Genomic DNA, 24511 nt, shown 5'->3' with positions numbered 1-24511 from the left:
TGCCAGCTCGCGTCTAGCCCAGCGACTAGTAAAGCTTGTTCCATTTACTCCTCTATCAGGGCTAGCGAGGAACATGGCGCGATGAAAACAGCCACTATACGGTCAACAAACCAAACTGGAACTAAACCTGAATTGATTCACTGGAATGAAGACCTTCTATTTCTACCGAACCAAACGCCATGACAAGGAATTCTATGTACTATGCTACCCAATCACTTCTACACATGTTAATCAAATCCGCTTTCCGCTAAACTCCTCCGCCGGCCAACCTTGCATTGTCCTTCTCTCCTCCACAACATCGCCACCCATGATAAGGGTATGTTCCAGCAAGCAGCTATCACTCTTCATCTGCGCGCCACTCAAAAGTCGACTTCCTGTTCGGAGTACACATCTGTCGCCAATCTCAACCCTGTTTAAGTCGAACTTGCCACGTGTGTTGATGTGTGCGACAACGCTGGCATCATCAATGACAACACGATCACCAAGGGTGATAAGATCTGGTTCAGTAAACATGAGGCTCGGGGTACCGTTGACGAAGAGTGCGCAGTCTTTGCCAATTTTCGCACCCATGAGCTTGAAGTAAATGACCATCCAGTGAGTCCCCGTGAGGAGGTTCAGGATACCATTCCCTTTGTAGCATTGTCGGCGAAGGCGCTCAATGCCGAGAAAGATCTGCCAGCGCTGGCAGTACGGAGACTTGTCCCAATCGTAGTTACCAGCCTTGCGACGGCCCATGAGTAGCCACTTTGATCCAATGATGATTGCCAGCGCAAGAACGGATTGGATGGTGGAGAGGACAGCGATGCCGGCCAGCATGCTCAAGAAGATAGCGACAAGGTCGAACCAGACGTTCATGCCACGGGGAAAAGAGCTTCGGAACATGATGCCCACAAATTGGATGGATGAGACGCTGGGTACATCCCAGTAGACAGCGGTGAAGACTGTGAAGAACGCAGAGTAGCAGAAGATGGCGAAGGGGCCTAGGACATGGTACGGTGCCAGCTTGAGGTAGAAAGCTCGACCGAATGGAGAGAGATGTTGCGCCCAGTCATCTTTGCCGTCAATACCCTCAGTGTCACTTCCAGATGTGATACTGGGCTGTGTATCAGGACGGCTCTTCTCATCGTTGAACTTCTTGTCGTTGGTGAGGGTATCCTCCGACTGCATGTTGCGGATGTGAGAACGAGAGACCTTGGTGTCACTACCGCTTGACAAGCAGACTGCATCGCCAGCTTTGGAGCCGACATAAGTGCCTTCAGGGACATAGGTGCCATTTCGTTTGGTCAAGGCACCAGATCCCATGGTAGTACGCTCACCGACAGTGACGCCAGGGAGAAGACAAACACGATCAGCGATCATTGCACGGTCGTGGATGATGACCTTCTCAGACCCGATCCCATCAGAAGTGACGAGATGAGAACGTGAGCCAAAGACTACATCATTACCAACGTCGATGAGATGGTATTCGCCGATACTAGGACCAGTACCAGGCCAGTACACACGCTCACCAATCTTGGCACCAAGCATCCTCAGCGCAATAGACGTAGCCTCGTAGTGCTGCCCAAACAAAGACGTCATCCGATGAAGCTTCCCCTCAGGCAACAGCGTCTTGATCAAGTTCGCTCTCCAGATATCCACCGTGGATCGTGAGTTGGCTTTGAGTTTGCCAAAGAGGCAGTCCAGAGTAGACTTGACCAAGATGACGAACCCAAAGAGGAAGAAAGGACCGAAAAGGCACCCGAGAGCAAGAGCGAGGTAATGGTAGGCAATTCGGTTTGGTTGAGTGAACCAGTCCACACTGCTTCTCAATGGAGCCTTATGGTTAACCCTTTGACCCTGTGTAGTGACCATACCGACAAGACCAGCCATCCAAGGGACTGCAGAGAGGAACAGACCGATGAGTTTAAGTGGCATGGTGAATAGCAGGTTCAACACCCAGTGAGGCTTGGGCTTCTCGCTTGGGAGTTGGTCCCTATACTCCTCACTTGCGTCCTGCATCTCCCAGCTCGATGAGTTGAAGCCTAGGCATGTATCAGGTGGCATGGTCGTTCCGGGCGCAATGATTGAAGACATTCCAACAGAACAGTTGCTTCCAATGGTGATGCGACCAAGATACATCGACGTATTCCCCTCAGCAGCAAAAGGACGGCAGATGCACTTTGTGAGATTGCAATCATCACCAATCTCAATCAAATCCCATTCCCCGATCGTCGCGCCCTCAAGCTTAACATTCCTGCCAATCTTGGCACCCATCAGCCGACAGTAAATCCTCTCCGTCGTCTCATTCGCATCAAAGAAGCCCTTGCCGCAGATAGCAACAATCTTTTGCACAAGCCACCATCTGGTATGATACATTCCCCACATCGGGTACAGTCCTTCTCGATAGCGACCGATGATGAGCCATTTGCAGATGATGCCAATGATGGGTGATACAAAGCCCATGATGATGCGGGCGATGAGCATGGAGACGGTGAGGTTGAGGAAACGGCCGGGGAGGGAGTGGTTGGTAGGGAGTTTTTGAGAGTGCGCGAGGGTTACGAAGAAGATTGTCCACTGGATGGCACGTCGTAACGGGTAGAAGATCACAAGGGGGACGAGCTGGAGAATCATGAGGAGCGGGTTCGTGGAACTGCAAGTCTCGGTACATCCGACGATGGCACTAGGCTGATCAGACTCATCAGTCTTACTATCGAGCATCCTGTCGATATGCGCCGCGATGGAAGTAACAGTGCCGCCGTTGAATACTGCTGTGATGGGGAGGCTGATGCAGAACTCGGTACGAAGCATTGAGAGAAGACGACCGGCGCGAAGAGAGTCACCGCCGAGACTAAAGAAGTCTGCGTCGCGGGGAATGTCTGCGGGTGGGAGGGATAGGACTTCGGCGAAGGCTTTGGTGACAAGTCCTTCTGTGCTGGCGGCCAGTTCGTTCATAGAAGCCATTTGAAGTTGCTCGAGTTCTGCGCGGAGTACTTCGACGTTGATGTTTCCGGATGAGTCTTTTTGGAATGGGTGAGGCATGATGTGAATCTCATTGGGAATCATGTAGTTGTCGATAATTAATACCAATTGATGCCGAATGCTGCTCGGGATATCGGAGTCAATAGTACCCTCAGTCTTAGGCGCAAGGACGGTTTCTGGAGAACCATCGTGAGCGCTGGGAAGGCAAAAGACATCCAGGTCTGGAGCGATGTTCTGGATATGAGTCGCAAGCTTAGTAAAGTCAACACCACAAGGCGAGCACTGAATAGACTCTGACAAGGGTGTGTCAGCCGGAGGACAAACTGCATCCCAATGTCTCCCCATATAAGGCGTATCATCAGTAACAGAAGGAAGACCCAGTCGTTGACCAAGCTTGATACGGAGAACCTTGTTGTTGTTCTTCGGAAGGTCGTTCATGTAGGTGATCAAGACGGGCCACTTTGCCTGCTGAAGAGAAGACTTCAAAGCGCCATGAAGAGTCCTCAGATCAACACGTGGAGTATCGGGAGGTGTGACAAGAACAATAGCGGCGACTTCTTGAAGAACATCATGCGATGCTGAAAACGCCAAAGCCTGTGAGACCCTTCCGTAGATGAGAGAGTCACTTTCTCTCGAAGCCGTCATAATCGCATTCTCAACCTCAAATGGAGAAATCAGCTCTCCACCGCGGTTGATAACTTCTTTACTCCGACCAGTGATGTAAAGATATCCGTCATCGTCCATATATCCAAGATCACCAGTATCGAACCAGCCAGCCTCGTTGAATGGTGATTTGTCGTATGTACCATCGGGTTTGAGATACCCTGGGAAGACAGGTTCGCCGCGGACGCAAATGCGACCGACTGTGCCGTTTGTGACGGTTTGTTCGGACCAGTCGAGGATGGTGAGTTCGGGGCCGGTGCTGATACCTGATGTACCTTCGCGATCGAGACGATAATCTAGTGGAGGTGTGGAAATGGGCATGCACCTGGAACTGTTAGCATGTTTCACCATGAAGGGGAATGACTTACTCTGTCATTCCATAGCTTGGTAAGACAACGCAATTGAACGTGTCCCTCAGTTGATACGCCAAAGAAGGTAGTAAACCCCCAGCAGCGTTGCAAGCCAACCGTATCCGACTCCTCTTCAAAGCTTCTGGTCGCGCTGCTGCTTCTGCGATGATGATAGAGTGCATAGACGGTGAAGCGTAGTACCATGTTGGCTGAATGGTCTCGGCCACGTCCCAAAACAGATTGGCGTCGAAGGAGGGACAGCAGACTGTTGAGCCGCCGGAGAAGATTGGCGCAAAGATGTTTCGGACTAATCCCCCGCTGTATAACATTAGCGGAAGCGAGTGGCAGACTGGTAGTGGTGACTTACACGTGGTAGAGCGGCATCATGTTCAGACAGATGTCTTCAGCTGTGAGACCCCATGATTCGATGACGAAAGCGACGCCGGCGATGATAGAATGGACTGTCAGTGGGACTACCTTCTTGGTACCCGAAGTTCCACTCGTGAAGAGGATCAACCCAATGTCATCAGCCTTGTTAGCGACTCGTTCAGCGCTGCCGGTGGGGATAGCTTTTCCATCGACTGTCCTTAGCGAAATGCCCTCATCTCGAGTCCAGTCTATGATGAAGATCTTGATATTGTTATTTGATACCCAATTGGCATCAAGCTGTAGTTTCTTGTACTCATCCTTCGTTGTGAGGATAAAGTCTGCTCGTGCTTGAAGAATGTCTGCTCGGAATTGTTCTGGTCCTGCAGCGGGGTTGACAGGCGATGCGGTGTAGTAAGTCGTAACAGCGATGCACGTCGCTGCTAATAACGGACCATTTGGTAGCGCGATGGAAACAACAGGTCTCTTGATCGATGCATCAACAGGAAGTTGGAAGCTGTCCACGAATTGTCGTAGTTCGCGATGGGTGATGACATCCTCATCTGTGGGGGCTCGTAGGGCTGGCTTGTCATTGTGGCCAATGAACTGCGCAAAGGATGTATACGAGCTCCTAACTAGCGCTGAAGTTTGCTTGATTAGGGATGAAAGCTCGTGAGTGCTGTTGGTCTTGGCATCTTCTGGGAGTTGGGTGTAGAGTCTTGTGTATGTCTTGATGAGTTGGAAGACTAGCCATGGACCAGGTAGTTCCTCAAGGAGATGACATAAAGTGTAAAGGGATGATGTAGAATGTTGTTGAGCTGTTGGTATGGTAGCCAAGAGATCAGCTTTGTCTGGGTTCAGTGCTACAAGGGACTTGAACTGTTGACTCTGCTTGACCGCCATTGGCGGCAGCTCGCAAAGCTCCCGCAACAAACACGGCACACTCATATCTCGATGAACAAAGGAATAAAAGAAACAAAATAACGATGATCCTTTGACTCAGAGTAATGATGATCTGATAATCCTCTTCGTCACAGCGCTCTCTCATCTCTTATAACAACTTCAACTCCCATCACAGCCCTTCCACTTTTTTACCCAATTTCGTCTCGCCGATAGATCAACAGGCAGAACATGAAGTCTAATCTGCAAATGACACGGGCCAAAGATCATCCAAACCTGAAATCAAATCACAAAGGTCCTACCGCCGGTCCACTTCATCCCACTTAGACTTATTGGCGCCCCGATTTACGACAAGGGATTCTCCTGTAGATCCGATTTGATCTTCACGGCATTTCCTCTTGGGCTCCATACTCACGCGCTGGGTGACAGCTGAGTGGGTGGACTGCCCGGCATTGCCACGGGTTAATCATCACTGACAGTGCCGGCGCTTGCTGGCTTGGTATAGACTAAGATGTTACTAAGGGGCGGAGTGACATATTATTTTTCCTTGGTGGCCGTGCAGAAGCGGTTCGTGCGCTGATGTCACAGAGGAATTACGACGACGAATAGTCTTCTTGACTCGCGAAGAGTCCATTGTTGAGGCTATGGCCCTTTGTGTTATATCCACTGATTGAGTTTTCGACAATGTAACAGGTCGAACCGTAAATGCTCCCTGTTCATCTATTTCCCGATTGGTTGGGGTGATGTAACCTGGTCTTTGAGCCGCATGGTGCAGGGATCTACGACCCCGGTCTCGGAGGGAAACACGTAAGCTCAGTTCGACGATATCATGTTGATAACTGAGCGGGTTTCAAAAGGTCCGGGGATTACTAACGAATTTGTAGATCGGTAGTTGGACACGAGGTAGGCTTGGTGATTTGTGAGTCAGGCAGGGTTGGAGATTGGAGCGGCCGAATGGCGCAGCGGTTGGATGCAAGGCATTGCATGATGCAGGTGATCACAGTTGAGCATGTTATCACTACTGCGTTGAGTTGAAAAAAAAGGGTTCTGTCTCATTCACCAGGGCTACTGCCCAGCTGAGACGCGTATCTGATGACCCGCAATGACATCTGTTCCAAGTTGGACAGTCTATCACTTAAGCGAATCATCAAGCTTATCCCCATAACTTACCAGCATCCCCGAGATAGGCCTACAATAAGGGTAATCTCAATATCACGGGATAATGAATCCTCCGATAAGCTGTTTCTAGATTATTAGCAACCTTCCAGAGTGGAACGGCGACACGTCAGCTGTCATTGGACCTCCCGTAAATCTATATCGAGACGGCCCCGTCGATTAAACTTTGCGCCGCTGCGGCTTTCCCGCCTCTTTCTGCTCCCCGAAACCTTACTAGACTTCATCTCACTATCATGAGATTGGGCTGACGAATGGTTCTTCTGATGTCGTGAGAGCAACTGCCGAAAGAGCTATTAGTGCTAACGGACTCACCACGCACAGGCTGCCTTATAAGGCGGTTCGGTCGTCAGACTCTTCTGAGAAGTATCTTGTCTTATACAGGATACGATGCTTAAGGTTTCGTACTGGTATGTTAGTATTTCCCCGTATCAATTTATTGCTTACGCTACATCCCGCTCGCTGAAGACAAGGAAATAACAATAATTTATCGCGAGGGCTATGCACAGGCCTATAATCTCATCAGCAAATGTAACAAATGTGATCTGTTTGCGCGCCATAGTGATTCATCATCTCGACCACCTCCTTCGTTACACTGAATCTCCCAATACTCGTGCCTCACCCAATCACTATTACGCTTTAGTGTCACACTATGTCTACCCTGCATCCTACTCTCACCGTAGAACCTACAGAGGAGTTGCCACTTTTCCCGCTTCTCCTGATCCAGGCTAAAACCTTATTCACTGGTCTTGTCTTCTCCATGCCCCGTGTTGCAGTCCGTTGGCGCTAATGTAGATAGAGAAATTCCAGCCATTGACCTCCCTGTCCACGCAGCTGATTCCTCCTTGAGCTTGTCAATCATTGGGTACTTCTGTCTTGACTGGCAGCAATGTTATGCCATTGAGTTTAGCCGTTATTTTCAACGCCGCTCGCGATCAGCACAAACCTTAAACCCCCTCTCGAGTGTATTTCAAAAATCCCGAGACATTGGATATGGCGATGTTTATGTTCTCGTCGATTACCTTGGGACATTTTTTATCTGCAAGTGGGATGAAAGCCTGAAACCCCATGCTCCCCGGTATGCTCTAGTCCCATGGCGTCCTGATGTTTATGGTGGAGGGGGTGGAAAGGCTACTACGCCAAGCCAATAGGGATTTCTTGAGACCGCAGTCTAAGTGGACAAAGAAACCACTAAGTTGTAAGTCAACGCGTGATATCAGCCCCGAAATTCAGGTGAAAGAAAATGCATACGACGTGGCAGAAACTGATTCATGGTTAATCACCTATAAAACTATAAATCCGCCTGAAACATAATTGTTCTCGAATCATGACCTCCAATATCATAGATTTATATGTCAGGCTGCAATATAGTTTTGTAGTGTGACTACACTTTAGTAATTACCTCTGGGTATAATCTCCCGCGTCCAAACCACTGTGTTCGAGCGAGAAATGGCCTTCCAGTTCACCAATAACAGCGACGTCAACATATAAATAGGTCAAGGTTCAAGTTTGTCATAATCTTTCGCATTTCGAAGGAGAACAATGATACGTAATGAAGTAGCCTGTCGCCCATATCACCATTCATTCATTCTCGTTATGCTGGCCTTTCTCCTGGATCAGCGTGTACTTCTTTGCAGTGCCTCTTCCAGGATTAATTGACCTACTCAACGCGCTGTAGGATATTCCAAATTTGCATTCAATGACTGACGGAAAACTCACATTGTCACTTTGGATCTCTCGTTTGCGTGATCTTTGGGTGTTTGGTGGTTTCTACTGAGCAATATTCTCTGATAATTCTCCTACGGCCTATCAGCTATAAAAGATCGCCTGTGTCCCGTCATATCAAGCTTAATCTGCCCACTGTTCTTTAACATGCATCTCCTGTTCAATAGACGGCGGCGTGGTCAGGGTAGGTTTCGGCCTGATGGGGAGATTGATGCGTTGCTTTCGCAGCTTCAAATGGTTTGCATGCTCTCCTTCGCGCCAGCAACTGCGGCCGTCCTGCCAGCGATGGATCTTGATTTCTTCGATCAAAGAATTAAAGGCTTTGACTTCTTCATCATTGGGTCGTTTCATGTTTTTCCGGAGGTTTTCCAGTTTGGCATTTCTCCTCCATAACATCAAGTCCAGTGGGGTTCGGTTGCTGGAGTCTTTGCCATCTGGGTCCGGTTCTGTAAGGCCATGCTTGCGTAGGTATGTGATATGATCCAGGTCTCCGTACAGAGCTACGTAATGCAAGATGGATTTCCCCATATTATCGAGAAGGTCGAGTCTTGCCCCTCTTTTGTAGAGACGATCAAAGATGCTGTTGCACCAGGGGATACAAGATGCGAGATGAATAGGTGTCCGGTCATGTTTATCACTTGCATTGATATCGGCTCCTCCTTTCAGAAGTGTCTCCAATTTTCCAATACAGTCCCATGGCTCAGCCGCGTTGCGAGATGCCTCGATGAGGTGATGTATTGGAGCAAATTCTGTAGCATCGGTCTTGAGGTTCGGATCAGCACCCGTTTCCATCAGAGCCTGAACTATCTTTGTCGATTTTACGTCCAAAGAGGCGCAGGCAACATGCAATGCTGTGAAGCCCTCCGAATTTTGAACATCAGGGTTACTGCCCCAGTTGAGCAGGGCTTCAATGACATCATGCCATCCGTAGAAGGCAGCAAGGTGGAGGTGAGGATAGTTATACGCGTGATCGACAACATCGAGGTGACCCAGACGGTTGAAGACGGTGAGCATGGCATTCAGGAAGGGTAATTCCTCGGGATTCTTCTCGACCGAGAAGAAATGCTGTTGTTTGTGAACATCTACTAATGGGAGGTCAGTTACATGGTCATGGCTGGGGGGCAGGATTGATTTACGGTAGTCAGACATGGTAAGTGTTGACAGATTTCTGGATCTATGTGGAAGAAGGGATAGATGTACACCGGACCATGATGGGTGTGCAGCGCGACTTTATACACGAGTGAGGGGCGTGATATATGGATCAGCTGCCTTACTCATCCACTTAAACAGCACTCTTATAAACTCAGTTCAATCAGTATGAGTTTATGCACAGGTGAGGAGTCACTCAGGTGGGCCTGTTGCAATGCAGGCTTTGGGCAGCATCTTCATCAAACCTCTAATAGGGAGAGGGGCGGGGATCGGCCATCCTTTTTATTTGGCGCGACATTCTCCAGGGGAGAACTAGCTTAAGTTGGGCGTTAGTTATGGTTAGGTTCATCTTGACATATGAGTACAACTCAAATGATCAATTTACGAACGATCTTTCTACCTGGAAGAGTTTTATACCGTCAAAAGTTCAGTAGCCGAAGCTTAGCCAAGACACAGTTCTCAGAGTTGTCTTTTCAGTGGTCGATTGAATTTAGACTCAACGTTTACTACCAGCCTCCGGTAGAAAGTGAGTCACTCTTGTGTGTTGAGAGATGCCAATTCCAGTCCAGCGTGATGCAGCGTTCGACACGCGTTTTGACTGCCTGGAACGCGGAAGCTCAATTGCGCCACGTAGGAATAACGCTCCAAATCACAGCCAACAATTTTGGCGGGAGAGATACGATTTGTACATGTCCAAGTTAATAAGTTTCGGAATTTGGAAAGGGTCGGACCGCCAGCCAATCTGTGGTGGCTTACACATAAAACACCAGTTGTCCTGACAGCCGTGATTGGCTGCGGGCATGCTTTTGAATTTGCCAATTACAGTATTTCGGCGTTTCCAATATGAGCCCTCTCAAGTAAGTAGGTAAGTTCATGAACAACGCGACATATCATTCGTCGAGGCCATTTGACTCCCGCCCGACGAAGAGTATATCGCGCTTAAACACAGAGGATCTAGATTAAGCGCACCAATGGAGGCGTGATATATCCAGAAATTTATGCATTGCGGCTTTCAGTCCATGACCATTAGATATAAATCTTCCTCGTTATAAGTTCAGTGATTATGCATTGCAAGCGTTCCTCCCAATACCGACACTCCACGTGTTCAATTTAAAATCTCAATTTTTGTCTTGATATAGTTTCTTCCAATAAATTGCGTCAACCTTGACAATTGCAAAGCGCAGGAAAGGCCACGACTGCATTCGCGTGCGGAGAGTCTTTCTCCATGTCGCGAGAAGGTTCTGATCATACGCCGTCATATCAGGCTGCCGTTTCTGTAGACACAGCATGTAGCAGAATAGTCCGGGATATGCGAGACAGTTCCGTGTGTATGCTGGCCAGAATGCTGATTGATGTCTTGCATCGAGGCCACGAATGAACTTGATGACTGTTTGGATCAGACCGCGGCATGCTTGGAGAACTGTCTCCACAGAGGATTGCACGTGGTTGAGCTGTGTGTTACCGTCAATGATGGGGCGTAGTAATGCTCGTAGAACGAGGATGTGCGTTGTGTAATATGCTACGTATAGGGATCTATGGCTCTTGACGGAGTCATCTGCATCGCTGTCGCTGGCCTCTGGTCTTAGAGCCAGAGATTCAGGGAGGTCCTCAAGCCATTTGAGTAGCTGCTGACGTGGACCGCGAGCTTGCTCGAGAAGAGAGTCAAGCAATTGAGGCCGTGATGCGGCACGTAGGGAGCTATTTTGTCAGTCTATATCGATGCATAGCCAGAAGAGGGGCTGCAAAGAGGTCTTACAAGAATTGTCGACAGATTCCGCTAGTGATCTCGGTCAATGAGCATAAACGGATGAAATAGTCAAGTGACTGATCTCGAATGCTCTCCGGTATTGTAGCTGTAGGATCAAGAGTGAAGTCGGCAGATGTAAGTGGTGAGACATCCCAGTCATCGTCAGATATCATGGAAGACCGACCATGGGTTACTGCACGCCAAGTATACTCAACATAAACAGCCCACCATAACCGCCTTCGAAGGCGAACCTCCCACGCTGGCAATTTCCATCCAGTAGGGTTGACGTTCAAACCAAGTGACTGAGCCATGGCCAGCATGGAAGCCGCCAAGGACCACACGAAGGGGTTCTCCACTACGACAACATCAAAGGGAGTATGATTGAGAAGAAGAAGAAAGATCTGGATGGTGGAGAGACGGGGAAAGTGAAGTTCCTTCTGAAGACAGGTGTACGAGACTTGCCATAGATCGTTGACGTCGGGCTTGAAATATGCACTGTCGAGACAGAGCTTCTCATCCCAGGGCGTGAAGGGCAGTGCAAGCGCGTATATCCCCGCAAGTAAGCCAGTAGATGCCTCAGCGACAAACTTGTTCAAATCTTCAAAGACCACAGAGCGAGAGAGGATTGGTAAGTCTTCGAAAACAAATCTGAAGTACCTATACGTGACAAAGTAAGTACATTGCACAAGTATAGGGGAGGGGTAAAGGCGTACAATTTCACCAACGCCACGCCCGTCTCTCGATCCACCAATTTCTCCAGATGTTCCCTATCACCCAGCGACGACATGCACTTATCAACAATCTTCTGGCTCTCAATAGCAGTCCCCGTTTGACTCTGCAAAAAGTGAATCGGGGGATTCGCCGGAAACGCATGTTGCTGCCGTCGGTACGCAACGCGATAAAAGTCCACTTCATCACTACTCGAATACGGAAAATGATTAAGAGAAAACGGATCAGATTCGTTAGAGAAGCCAATTAGTGAGGTTGAGTGGTCTGGCCGTTGGTCGAATGAAAGGCGCTCGAACAGGGCTGTTGGGCTGGCGGGCAGATCTGCTATTTTGCTAGGAGTGGCGATGGGGATTTCTCCATAGTCGTCTGAGGGTGTTGGATCATCGAGGGGCTCGAGATTTGGGAGTTCGCCGTTGGCGAAGAAGTCAAAAGGCTGGTCTATGCCGTGTTGGTCGAATGACATGTCCCAGTTGATGCCGCCTCCAGGTGAGAAAATTGATTGCGATACTGTGCCATCCAGAGGTGTTAAATCAAGCCCTGGCTCAATACCAGAAGATTGGACCTCTATTATCCGTCAGCCCATGCCTTTTATTTCATTCTCTCTTCTCACCATCCTGCATGCTTAACGCCTCATACCCACCAACATTCTGCATCAGTCCCTGCTCCGGCTGCGGCACAACAATCGGCGTCCCTCCACCCTCGGAATTCAGCCGTCTCGTCCTATTGTCCCTGGGCTTCTTATTCGGATTCCCCACAAACGTGCAATCGCGTCCTGTGCGATCACAGAGCTGGCATGGACGCGTCGGATCAGGGATATTGCAGAGCACTTTGCGGGCCCTGCATAAGTCGCATGGTCTTTGCGACTTGGAGCGGTAGCGCCTTATGCCCGCGACTTGACGGTGCGGGTGCTCGTCATGATTCATTGCGCAAAGTGAGATGCTGAAATGGTAAGGCTCGTGGTATGCGCTTGATGGAGTGAATTACCGATAGCGGGGGCCGAGTCGGCGCCGATATCCGGGCACGTGATTGGAAGTCCAGCAGTTAGTGTCAGCAGACATTATGTCTGTCATGGAACACAAATTGTCGCATTTGTACGACATGAATATCAATCTGGGTGGTCATACAACAGATTATTGAGTCATAGTATTGATATAAGTTCTGTATTTTGATACAGCTAGAAGGTTTCTTCAACGAGGGGCGGCTGCCTTGATCTGTATTGCTGAGATTCAACAACCTTATCATGGAGCCAATCATGGTATCAGTGAGCGCCATATCTCTGGTCAATATCTGTTATTCCTTGCTGCTACAGTAATTACCTCTGACCAATGTCTGATTCATTCATTCCTGAAAAAGAATAAACAATCACGTCTCGCTCTCATTACTGGCTCAAGATTCTTATCATGACTTGTTCTTCAGTTCAATCAAGCACGAGTTACTATCTCACTATACAATACAGACATTGAGTTATAATACTAATTATCCAAGTCACTCGTTCCTCTTTGCACGAAGCTTATCATATCGCAAAACCGCTCCCAGCAAAACACTCGCACCAAGTGCACTGCATCATGTTAGCATCTCCAATCCTCCACAAGACGAAGAAAACTTACCAATCTTCCGGCGAGCAATACTCGGTCGGGTTATGGCTAATCCCCGATCTCGTCGGCGTAAAGATCATACTCGTAGGACAAACCCGATTCGTGTAGCAGCTATCATGCCCCGCACCACTAATCATCGGTCTCCAAAGCTTGCCCTCCGCATTCTGTGGTAACGTCGAGCAAACATCCGCAGCGCTCTGCTCCACGACCGAAATACACTCTTGATTAAACTTGACAGCTGGACTGTCAACAAGGAGCTCCCAGTCGACTTCACAGCCCTTCTCACTATCGTCATGAGAAATGCGCTGGAACTCGGCTTCGCACTCCTTTACCATCTCGGCGAGGACTTCATCCTTGACATGGCGGAGATCGAGTGTGAATTTTACGGTGTGAGCCATTGTGTTGACGGTGCCGGGGTCGGTGGTAAAGATACCGGTTGTTGCGAGGCCGTCGTGCTTTTTGGCGATGGTGTTGGCGGCGACGAGCATTTTACTGGCGGATAAGACAGGGTCTTTGCGGGCGTATAGTGGTGTTGTGCCTGCGTGGCTGTCTCGGCCTTTGACGGTGATGTTGAACCACTTGAAAGCTTGGACGCCTATTTTCGCTGTCAATCACCGTACAATGTCCGTAAAGAGCTTTTTCTTACCGTGCACAACGCCAATTTTGAGACCCTCGTCTTCTAGGATAGGTCCCTGCTCGATGTGAAGCTCGAAATGCGCCGCGAATGGGTTTGATCGATATGAAGCAGGCTGTTCGCCACAGTAGCCTATCCTATCAAGCTCTTCCTTCATCGACTTCGGGTTGGCAGCGAGTACTTCTCGAAGATCCCATGCGGTTTCGAGAGGAATGACATCCGCCCATACGCCTGAAGACACAGCCATCTTGGGAAAGCGAGCGCCCTCCTCACTACGAAAGTTAGCCAATTTCTCACAGAGCATGCCTGTTGCGGGACACGTACTTGGTCCAGTTCACCACTCCAATAGGTCCTGCAGTCTCATGCCCATGATCGTTCAACGTTCGCAAAACCTCAAGGCCAGAAATAACACCAAGAATACCATCATAGCGACCACCAGTAGGCTGCGTATCAAGATGTGAACCCATCATGATCGGGGGCAAATCATTGTTTCTACCAGGTCGAATTGCAAACAAATTCCCCATTTGATCAATTGAAGTCTTTAAGCCCAGCGACTTGGCGTAGGCGATGAACCAATCTCGCACTTGCTTGTCCGAGTCATCGAGACTTAGGCGCGCCATGCCGGTTTCTGTGGAAGCCCTAGGGTAACCAGTTTAATTTTGGTGAAAATGGTCATTTTGTGATGGTGACTTACTTTCCATAGCGGTGCGCGGCGCCGAATTGACAGCTTTCGTGAAGTGATTTTGCGAGATCGACTTCGCTGATTTTATATGGTGGTAGTGCGAGAGAGCCCATGGTAATAATATCTTTCCGATTGATGGTTTGCTTTGTTCTCAAATTGACAACTGTCGCAAAATCGCGAATATCTTCAGGTCTAGCTGATTGGCGTTGCTGTAAATACTCAATCCTTCGATAACAGTTCCTTGATAAATCCAAGTCTTGTCTAATTATGTATACTCTCCCTAAACTGTTATCCCTTATCGTCCCCGACGGTCATAATTCCCTCTCAACCAACGTTGGGGATCACGGCCGAGTGCTGAGAGTGGGGTCATTGTCCGCCGTCGGCCGTCGGCGGAGACTAGTCTCCGTTGGGAAGCTTATTGGAGCTCGGAAGTGAACTCCAATCTCGCCGATGAACTATGACATAACCTTTTGCATGGCTACAAGGATGTCTAAAACGCGGGGCACCAGGCAGGAACTTTATCTTCAATTGGCTTTCAGAGGCGGTAATTGTTGAAGAACTTTGTTCATAACGGTTCCTGATTGATACTGCTTTAAATTGACGTTTCGAACCTCATCGGAGACCATCAACGTATGATTTAGCGTTGCAGCTTCAATTCTCAATCTGGAGCGGCTCCAATAATCTCTTATCATCTCGTATCAGTCTTATCTACCTCTATCATGTATAATCATTTAAAAGGGAAGGATTTACCATAATCATCTCCACTTGTGGAGTTTTCTCCATCCGCCGACGGTTTATTACAACTTGACTATCAGACTATCAAATGCGGGGGTGGATAAGTGACCATCGTGCAGCAGATCACCTGGTGATAACTCGGATATGCATGCATGCAGCTGGGACCTTTAAAAGAGTAGGTCTGAGCCTGAAATCCACATTTTAAACATCATATTCTCACAAAGTCTTGTCATTACACATTCAGCACTGGTCACGATGGAAGCCGCCGAGAAACAGTCGGACCTGAAAATGCCGGTTGAGCAAGAGCTCGATCACAACTCTGGCGAGATGAACGACATCACTGAGGGGGAGAAAAAGGTCTTGTCCAAGTTTGACAAGTTCGTCATGCCGCAGATGGCACTGCTTGTTCTGTTCGCTTACCTGGACCGAACAAACATCGGTAAGTACATTGTCAACCTTAACTCCCGCTCAGAAAGCTAATCGTGATACTCAAGGCAACGCACGAGTTTTCGGCTTCGAAGAAGATACAGGCATGCATGGAACTCAATTCAACGACGTATCAATGTATTTCTACATCTCATACGTTGTCTTCGAAACACCATGGGTTCTCGCCGTCAAGAAATTCGGACCCGGTCGCGTCCTTGCTATCGCCATCATAAGCTGGAGTTTCATCACTTTGGGAACTGGCTTCGTTCACAGCTACGGCCAAGTCATCGCCTGTCGAGTACTTCTCGGTTTCTTCGAGGCTGGTCTCTTTCCTTCTCTCACTTTCGTTGTCTCACAGATCTACCCACCTGCGTCGCAAGGAAAACGGGTTGCGGTTCTTTACGTCTCAATCGCACTCTCTGGAGCCCTTGGTGGACTTATTGCATATGGTATTCAGTCTATGGGTGCGCGACATGGTTTGTCTGCTTGGCGATGGCTGTTCATCATCGAGGGTGCCATCTCACTCGTCATCGGAGCTGTATGCTGGTTGAGTCTCCCGACTTCTCCGCAAACAGCTTGGTTCCTCTCTGAAGAGGAGAAGTCGACTATGATTCTCATCAAAGAGCGCAATCATCCCTTCAAGGAAACTGAAGGCTTCTCTTGGAAGCAAGTCGTCATGGCCCTCACCGATCCTCTCGTCTGGCTTGCTTCCGTCTCGCTATTCTGTGCTTCTATCGCACTGTTCGGCTTTGGCACATTCCTGCCTACTCTTCTCAAGGGACTCGAGTAAGTATCTTGATCTCTTTCTTCCTGACTCCACTAATAAATTATGCAGCTACACCTCTCTCCAAGCCAACTATCTCAGTATCCCTGTCTACGTCCTGGCATCCATCTTCACTGGAGCCACTACCTACGTCTCAGACCGTCTCAACCGCCGAGCCATCTGCCTCATCCACTCCCCGCTATTAGTCATCGTCGGATATGCGATTGTCGTCGGCACCGGGCACAAGGCGGCAGGTTTCTTTGCCATGTTCCTCGTCGGCGCTGGAGTCTACTCCTTCAACACAGTTTTGGTAACGTATGTCAACGCTCAACCATGTGGCGGACATTGGACTAACGATTTGTAGCTGGGTATCAAACAATATGCAGCCAGATTACAAGCGTTCTGTCGCAATCTCCATGCTTATCTCACTCGCAAACGCATCCGGAATGGCTGCATCGCAGATATATCCCATCCAAGATGCTCCTCGTTACGTCATGGGAAATGCAATCTCTCTTGGGGGAGAGGTGTTGGCCCTTGTATGCGTCGGACTCATTTATGCTCTTCTCAAGTACCGCATGCGACAGAAGGAGAAGTTGATCGCAGAGGGTAAGGACAGTAATGGAAAAGAGGGAGATCAGAGCTTGAACTTCAAGTATGTATTTTAAAGAGATCTAATACGCCAAGACACGGAGGTCAAAGCTTTCAAGAAGAGTTTGTTATATAAAGCGTAAAAGTTATCAAGTGTTGGTCCATGTACGCCCGGAGTTGGGTACCGGTACAGGCATATTTGTATGTCAAGAAAGGTAATGTCGTTGAGTGTTATGTATTAAAATAGCTATATACTCGAAGATATTTTGGGCTTCGTGGGTGAAGCACTATATACTTTGCTATACGTCCGGGTAGGGGTCAGCAGCAGTTTAACCACCGTAGCCGAAATCAGGGAAAGAAGGTGTGCTCTCATCACAGGCGAAGCGAACAAAGTACTTGTTATCGCTGCCATCACCGTTGACAATGACCTTTCCATCAGGAGCCTGGACCTCAGCGATGAAGTTGAGATCACCCTGAGCATTAGCCCACAGGAGCCGGAACGGGGTGTAAGTGCCAGCGGTGAGGTGAATGGTGAAGGTCTTGGAAGTGCCACCGGGGTAGTCCTGCTCGAGATCGGCATTGGCGCGAGTCCAGCCTTCGATGGCCTTTTCGCCGAACCAGATGAGAGTGATCTCATCAGAGTTGGGGATGGTGACTGTGTAGTCGCCGGTCTCGGGGGCGTAGAGGAACGCGCGGTGGTTGACGGCCTTGTACTGCCACAGCTGCGAGGGGCTTCCATCGTAGATGGCGAAGGAGGTGTCAGAGGCTGTGCCGGGAGGGATACCAATGCGAGTGGTCTCGCCCTGGTAGGTGGGGGTGGCGGTATGGAAGAAGGTGGGGTCGAAGGAGGAGAAGTGAGGAGGATCAGAGTTGTAGAATGTGTGCTTGTAGATGGCATACTCCAGGCCGGCGTTATCGCAAGATTGGTCGGCAGTAGGCTCAGCAGAGGTACTGGTGGTGGCGTCGGCAGTGGTCGTGCCCTCAGCAGTGGTAGTTGTGCCCTCAGCAGTTGTGGTGGTGTCAGCAGCAGTGGTAGTACCCTCAGCGGTTGTTGTCTCGGCAGTGGTGGTATCCTCGGCGGTGGTAGTTGTGCCCTCAGCAGTTGTGGTTGTTTCAGCAGCAGTAGTAGTACCCTCAGTAGTAGTACCCTCGGCGGTGGTGGTACCTTCAGCAGTGGTAGTGGTGTCGGCGGCAGTGGTAGTGGTATCCTCAGCAGCAGTAGTGGTGTCAGCAACGGTGGTAGTAGTACCCTCAACAGTTGTCGTGGTATCGGCAGCGGTGGTGGTGGTGTCAACAGCGCTCGTATCAGCGGTAGTAGTGCCGGCAGCACTTGTCTCGGCAGTAGTGGTGCCAGTGGCGCTTGTCTCACCCGCACTTGTCTCAGTAGCGCTAGTCTCCGAGACAATCACTGTAGCCAGGGTTGTAGAGCTCTCCGAGACAACAGGGACGGAGTAGCCCGTGCTGGTAGAAACAGCAGCAGTCTCAGTCGCTGTAGAGGAAGCGATCTCGGTGGAGGAAGAGACCGCAGCAGCAGTGGTTGTTGTGCGAGGCCTGCAGGGGCCAGCGGCAGCGAAACTGGCAAAGGCCAGGCCCGCAAAGGTAAGGACCGACTTCATGTTGGTAAAGAACGTGATGATTTTACAGGTAAAGAGTGACTGGGAAAATGAATGAAAAGAGTGAATGGATGAACGGGTGATCTACAGGGCGGGACTGGGATTGTCTACTGCTATATAACCACAGCTTCTTATCTATAGCCATGCTAAAGAGGCGTTTGCTAAACATGGCAATTTCTTCGCTGCCGTCCAACAATGACTCGTCTTTACGAGACTAATATAACCATACTGCGCCAGGCTGAAAACTTCAGCTGCTGTTAAAATTGCGACTGTGATTTGGCTGAGCTAACACTCACGCTGTACTCCGCGTACCCCGTATTCCTCTTGGCATCGGCTCACGTTTTGTTTTCTTGCAAGGTTCAAGGATGTTGAATCTAGCTAGCTGCTCATCAAAGACAGAAGCTAGCAACGGTCATCGCGGTTTGTATAGCTAACGACGGATGGTAGGGCAGTGGTCTGGGCCTGCCTCTGAAAAGTAGCAATAAACCTGAAACCCGGTTACTGGTCGAAATTTACGTCATGGCGTTTATGTTTGTGGGTAGACCAATAGGGAGTTGAGGGGACCTGGTTTAGTGCACTTATGCACAGACTGTAATTTCTAGATCGTTAGCTCGAGGACCGTTGAGGCTTGAGCTGCCCCTATACCCTACAGCTGCACAGCCCAATGAAATGACAAGAGCTACAGACTATTGCAACTAGTACCTGGATCCGTCTCTCAGCTGGCTGCCTGGCTGCATCATTACTGTCAACTCTCACGCCTTTTTTTTGGTAGCTATTTTCGTATCAAAACAATAACGCGACTTTCACAAGTAATCACGCGTTGAATTCATCAATGAGGCGCAGCCTCTAGTGTCTGCACCGTCATCACAATCTTGCAATGCCGAAGCCTGAGCCAGATTTCCGTACCCCCAGCATTGACCTAGAGATATCTTTAATTGCCGCAGCGCCACTCAGCACCATTGTGCGCCACAGCTCTCTCTCCAGGACGTTCAACACTGTTTCTACCCCCTAACGCCCATTCACGGCTAGCCCCCATAGCGCTGACCGTCCCAACAAACAAAGATCTGCCCCTAAAGCTAGGGCTTTGAAGACGTCTGAGCCCTTACTAATCCCACCGTCAAATAGAACAGGAATACGGCCCTTTACAGCGTCAGAAATCTCGGGTAAAGCTTCAAGTGTCGCTGGAACGCTGTCGAGTTGACGACCGCCATGGTTTGACACAATGATGGCGTCGATACCAGCCTCTACTGCTAAGAGGGCATCTTCGGCTGTGAGAACTCCCTTAAGAATAATCTTCATGTTTGTTTGAGATCGTAGCCAGGGTATTGTCTCTGTCCACGTCAGAGCTGAGTCGACGAGAAGATCCGAATGCTCCCTCTCAATTTTGGCCGCCTCTTCTGCAGTCTCGGCGTTCAGAATTAATCGACCTTTTGATACGCCACCGCCTTTGATGGTAGTCATGTTAGCCATGCTCAAATCAGCAGGCAACTTCAAAGGGTTTTTGCGTTCGTGCAGGCGATTCCCCATGGTCGTCGTATCCACTGTCAGAACGAGAGCTTCATAGCCCGCTCGTTCGGCCCGCTCAATGAGCTCTTTTGTTATATCACGGGAACGTACAAAATATAGTTGAAACCATGGTTTGGGGTACTTGGCGTCGCGTTGAGGTAGGGTTCGGGCGACGTCTTCCAGGGATGTTGTCGCGTTGGAAGACAGACAGATATTGGTGCCACGGGCAAAAGCGGCTTGGGCGACGTCTATCTCGCCATTGTACCCGGCAAGACGCTGGTATGCGCTCGGTGCGATGGCTATGGGTATATCATAGTGTTTTCCGAATATCCGTGTCGAGGTATCAATTGAAGATACATTTCGAAGAATGCGTGGACGGATAACAAGACTGTAGATGTAAACTTATTAGTGCTCTTCTCCACGAGGGAGCTGTGATAAGCTGATTAGGTCACGGTGTTTGGTCAGCTCTAGGGTAGTAGCACTCACGTTTCGTATACCTCTTGATTCCGCAAAGTTGTCAGTTGATCATCAGCTCCATCTGAGTAATAGCGCCAGACGTATGCCGGTAAGCGCTTTTGAGCCAAGGCTTTTATCTCGTCGACCGTAATGGGTTTTTCGTTCTTTGCTTCCATTTTATTTTTACGATTAGCCGAATAGCTGGGTCTGGCCTTTGGAAAGAAAGGCCTTGGAGATGAAGATGGGAAGATGCATTGCAACAATATTAGTGTAGAAACACCACTCGGCTAACGTTGATTACAATTGAACGATGCCGAGTTGATTTGGCCACTGGCCTTCAACTGAGTGCATCTGCCACTGAGAATTGAGCGTCGCGGAGAGTCCGATGATGACCACCGTTAGCCTCGGGCGGAGTCCGCGAGATCTTCCCCGCATCTCGCGGACCCACGCCGAGATCATCGGTCCTCAATACGTTTTCATCACGCATGCAGTGAACGAATGACAAGGTTGAACTCGCTCTACATGCGCCTCAATGACCGAACAGAGACTATTCGCCTGCGAGCGATGTTCACGTCGTAAACAACGATGCGATCGCACAATCCCCGTTTGCCAACTATGCCAAGAAGCTCAAGCCGAATGCATTGGGTCGGCGTCCGAGGAGACTGTTATTTCCGATACTGACAGAGTCACTACGCGGAAAGGATCCGTCACGCGAGGGTGTTCAATCTGGAAGATGGCATCGATATCATCCAGTGCCTACATCTGCTTGTTTTACTAGCTGTGCATTGTACTGCCGCTGGCTCAGCCTGGCATCTTTCTAGCTTCGCTATGAAAAGTCTATCACCCTGGGCTATCATCGTGAAGATCCCAAGTCTGCGTCAGTTTCGCTGTTGGATGTTCAGCAGAGGAGCTGGGCGTTTTTGGGATGTTACTTTCTGGATGTCTTAATATGCGCCGCGCTTGGGAGACCGCCGAGTATCGATGTTAGACACATCACCACTCCTCTGCCAGATCCTGCCTCTGATTCGCCTGGTCAATGTGCACAGCATGGATCGATAATCTGGAATCTCCGAACCTCTGAATCCGCGACCCATCGCCCTATTTCTCGTGATGTATATCACAGGCAACTATTCCAGTATGCCCGACTTCTATCCCAGGTTGTTAGTGAGACTGGAAATGCCCCCCAATCGTCAGGCCCTTGTGACGACTTCGAGCGTCACCTGGGGCAGGCCATTAGTTGGAGGATCAGTTCACTGCCACACGATGAGCCAGACAGTTGTAACATCTATCTCTTCCAGACCTCCTTATACAACACCCTTATGTTACGACTGGCAGTTAGGGGACTACTGACTCTATTCTCTTTTGGACCTGACTTACATAGCTCCGAGCCTACACCCGGGGCAATCACCATGTTTTTAGGTAATATGAATACTCAGGAGAGCCAGAGGAAGAGATTGAAGGTTTCACAAATATGCGCAGCTGTGGCGCGAAGTTTGGACCGCGTTCACATGACAGGTCGTTCTTATCTCTATCTCATTACTGGCTATAGCTCTTTGACTATGGCGTTTACCTGTTTATACTTGATGGCTGTTCGAACCATGGTCAGGGATAGAGTAGGAGAGAATACCACCTAGCAGGTTCCTCAAAGTCACTTGGGATCAGATGGCTCAGGTATGACATGGTACACGCCACCGTCTTCATTACCTTTCCAGAACTCTGGAAATGCCGTAACATCATTTGTTCCCGGTTCCTCCCGCTCCTACCATCTATCACCCGAAGGTCAGGCATGGGTGGATAGCTTTGAGGTTAATGGCGTCAATTATGCGTTCAATATTGCCATTGCTAAAGTTGACGTGGTGGGGAGATAGTTCCCTCAACTGAATCATTATGGTCGTATGGCTCTCGATATTCGTACGCTTCTGCTATCAATGTCAAGCTCGGCTGTGTTCTTCTCACCAGCTGAGGTTATTGGTGATCAGCTTGGAGCGATCAAGGCCAGCGCTCAGGATATTGGCCCGATATATTTAAGACAGATCACAGCTGCCATCTTGTGTGTAATCTCTCAGGCCGGACAGAATTGAGCAAGAGTTCTGTATGCAACGACGAATCCTATCTGTGACTATCGGGAGACTCTCAATGGCCAAGCGTAATCGAATAGGTACAAACCATGGTACCATTATAGCCGAATGCGGCCCATGTTCTCACCAATTGTGTTTGTGAGGGGTAAGATAGTGCGGGGTTGCAGTGTTGCTACCTTCGGACCTTGAACCTCGCAAGACGCCCGATGTCTAATGCCGAGGACTTGGCCCGATAACGAAGTCTATCAACGACGACCCGCGAGGTGTTTGGTCCATTGTATATAGTTGGAGCTTAGAATCATGTCGAGAAGCCACTCATACCATCATCAGAAATCTTCATCCAACTCATCTTTTACAATGGGTTCGATACCAACTAACTCACCCATGGCTGATTCCGCCACCAAACCTGAACTTTATATCCTCAGTGACTTTCACCCCGAGGCCGTGAAATACGCCCAAAACTCTTTTGATTGCATCCCCTATGGCGATCCACGTACAGAGAATTGGCATTCTCACGCCACAGCAATCCTTATTAAGGATTACTACATCACAGAGGACGACCTCGCCTCGGCACCGCAACTAAGAGTCATTGGCAAACAGGGCGTCGGCTTAGATAAGATTGACGTCGAGGCTTGCAAAAGACGCAATGTCAAGGTTTGCAATACTCCTGGCGTTAATGCCTCGGCTTGGCAGAGATGGCGCTTTGTCTGGCACTGACTGTTGCTCGGGAAGTGCCGCAGATGGTAATCAGGCAGAGAATCCAGGGCGAAGCTATCCGAAAGGAGACTGTAGCTGGAATGTTGCTGTCTAGGAAGACCATTGGAGTTGTAGGCATGGGCCATATCGATTAAGCTATTGCACAAATGTTCGTTGGTGGACTGCAAGGAGACATCATTACTTTCGATCCATATTTCCCCGATAAAGACGGCCCCTGGAACACAATCCCCTACAGGCACTTCAAACCCTCCCCGAGCTTCTCGAGGTCACAGACGTGGTGACACTACATGTCCCTCTGACCCACAGTACGAAGAACATGATTGCAGCACCACAGTTGAAGCAGATGAAGAAAACAGCCATATTGATCAACACAGCACGTGGTGGGATCGTCAATGAGGAAGATCTGGCAGATGCATTGGAGAAGGGCGAGATTTGGGGTGCTAGCTTTGACTGCCATTGCCAGGAGCCGCCGACGTTGGCAAAGTATGAGCGGCTTTGGAAGTGTCCGCGTTTCGTTGGGACGCCGCATATTGCTGCTGCGACGGATGAGACACCAATTCCTACGATCAGTGTGGCTATAGATGGTATTTTTGACGTGGATTTGACTAGAGCCAACAAGAAGATTGTGGCTGAGGCCGAGGCCAATGGTACTGAGGTCAGACTGCTCTCACACTAAGTGTTCGAATTTGGTTGGTCTCGACACACCATACAGGCGGTTGCGACAGCGGGAATTAAGTGGCATATATGTGAATAGAGAATGGTCATGTAGTGCAGACAGCAGAATTGAATGAGTTTAAGCTGAGCCATAGTCCGGTAACAAAAACCTGTTTTAATATTGAAAAACGGAACTTTCGTGGAATTTCTCCTAGCATGACCCGGACATACATGGACAAATCGATGTAATATCTGTAGAAGCTGTTCTTGATACCCATCCGAGACTTTTAAATCTGGGATACGC

At 49.3% G+C, this 24511-nt stretch overlaps 8 protein-coding genes; 2 read left to right on the top strand and 6 right to left on the bottom strand.

Moving 5' to 3' along the window:
• Positions 1–231: 231 nt before the first annotated feature.
• Positions 232–5240, bottom strand: FFUJ_03602 (related to coenzyme a synthetase; the record flags this gene model as incomplete). XM_023575468.1 has 3 exons in its annotated part: positions 232–3946; positions 3990–4289; positions 4339–5240. 3 exons carry the CDS (start codon positions 5238–5240, stop codon positions 232–234), a joined length of 4917 nt encoding a protein of 1638 aa, XP_023428645.1.
• Positions 5241–8258: 3018 nt separating this feature from the next.
• FFUJ_03601 (uncharacterized protein) lies at positions 8259–9284 on the bottom strand (the record flags this gene model as incomplete). XM_023575467.1 has 2 exons in its annotated part: positions 8259–9220; positions 9272–9284. The coding sequence occupies 2 exons, from the start codon at positions 9282–9284 to the stop codon at positions 8259–8261; spliced, it is 975 nt and encodes a 324-aa protein (XP_023428828.1).
• Positions 9285–10402: 1118 nt separating this feature from the next.
• On the bottom strand, positions 10403–12683 carry FFUJ_03600 (related transcriptional activator; the record flags this gene model as incomplete). XM_023575466.1 has 4 exons in its annotated part: positions 10403–10982; positions 11041–11688; positions 11745–12324; positions 12371–12683. 4 exons carry the CDS (start codon positions 12681–12683, stop codon positions 10403–10405), a joined length of 2121 nt encoding a protein of 706 aa, XP_023428644.1.
• Positions 12684–13245: 562 nt separating this feature from the next.
• Positions 13246–14784, bottom strand: FFUJ_03599 (related to N-carbamoyl-L-amino acid hydrolase; the record flags this gene model as incomplete). XM_023575465.1 has 5 exons in its annotated part: positions 13246–13318; positions 13368–13950; positions 14002–14261; positions 14314–14628; positions 14684–14784. 5 exons carry the CDS (start codon positions 14782–14784, stop codon positions 13246–13248), a joined length of 1332 nt encoding a protein of 443 aa, XP_023428643.1.
• An 877-nt stretch (positions 14785–15661) lies between these two features.
• On the top strand, positions 15662–17260 carry FFUJ_03598 (related to allantoate transport protein; the record flags this gene model as incomplete). XM_023575464.1 has 4 exons in its annotated part: positions 15662–15845; positions 15901–16618; positions 16668–16910; positions 16960–17260. The coding sequence occupies 4 exons, from the start codon at positions 15662–15664 to the stop codon at positions 17258–17260; spliced, it is 1446 nt and encodes a 481-aa protein (XP_023428642.1).
• A 252-nt stretch (positions 17261–17512) lies between these two features.
• FFUJ_03597 (uncharacterized protein) lies at positions 17513–18799 on the bottom strand (the record flags this gene model as incomplete). Its single annotated transcript, XM_023575463.1, has 1 exon — positions 17513–18799. The coding sequence occupies one exon, from the start codon at positions 18797–18799 to the stop codon at positions 17513–17515; it is 1287 nt and encodes a 428-aa protein (XP_023428641.1).
• Positions 18800–19804: 1005 nt separating this feature from the next.
• On the bottom strand, positions 19805–20934 carry FFUJ_03596 (probable L-lactate dehydrogenase (cytochrome); the record flags this gene model as incomplete). XM_023575461.1 has 2 exons in its annotated part: positions 19805–20690; positions 20789–20934. 2 exons carry the CDS (start codon positions 20932–20934, stop codon positions 19805–19807), a joined length of 1032 nt encoding a protein of 343 aa, XP_023428640.1.
• A 2286-nt stretch (positions 20935–23220) lies between these two features.
• Positions 23221–24229, top strand: FFUJ_03595 (related to D-lactate dehydrogenase; the record flags this gene model as incomplete). XM_023575460.1 has 2 exons in its annotated part: positions 23221–23490; positions 23789–24229. 2 exons carry the CDS (start codon positions 23221–23223, stop codon positions 24227–24229), a joined length of 711 nt encoding a protein of 236 aa, XP_023428639.1.
• Positions 24230–24511: the final 282 nt, after the last annotated feature.

Source organism: Fusarium fujikuroi, chromosome FFUJ_chr03 (genome assembly GCF_900079805.1).
Source record: "Fusarium fujikuroi IMI 58289 draft genome, chromosome FFUJ_chr03".
NCBI lineage: Eukaryota > Fungi > Ascomycota > Sordariomycetes > Hypocreales > Nectriaceae > Fusarium > Fusarium fujikuroi.
This window is presented reverse-complemented; position numbering and strand designations above follow the sequence as displayed.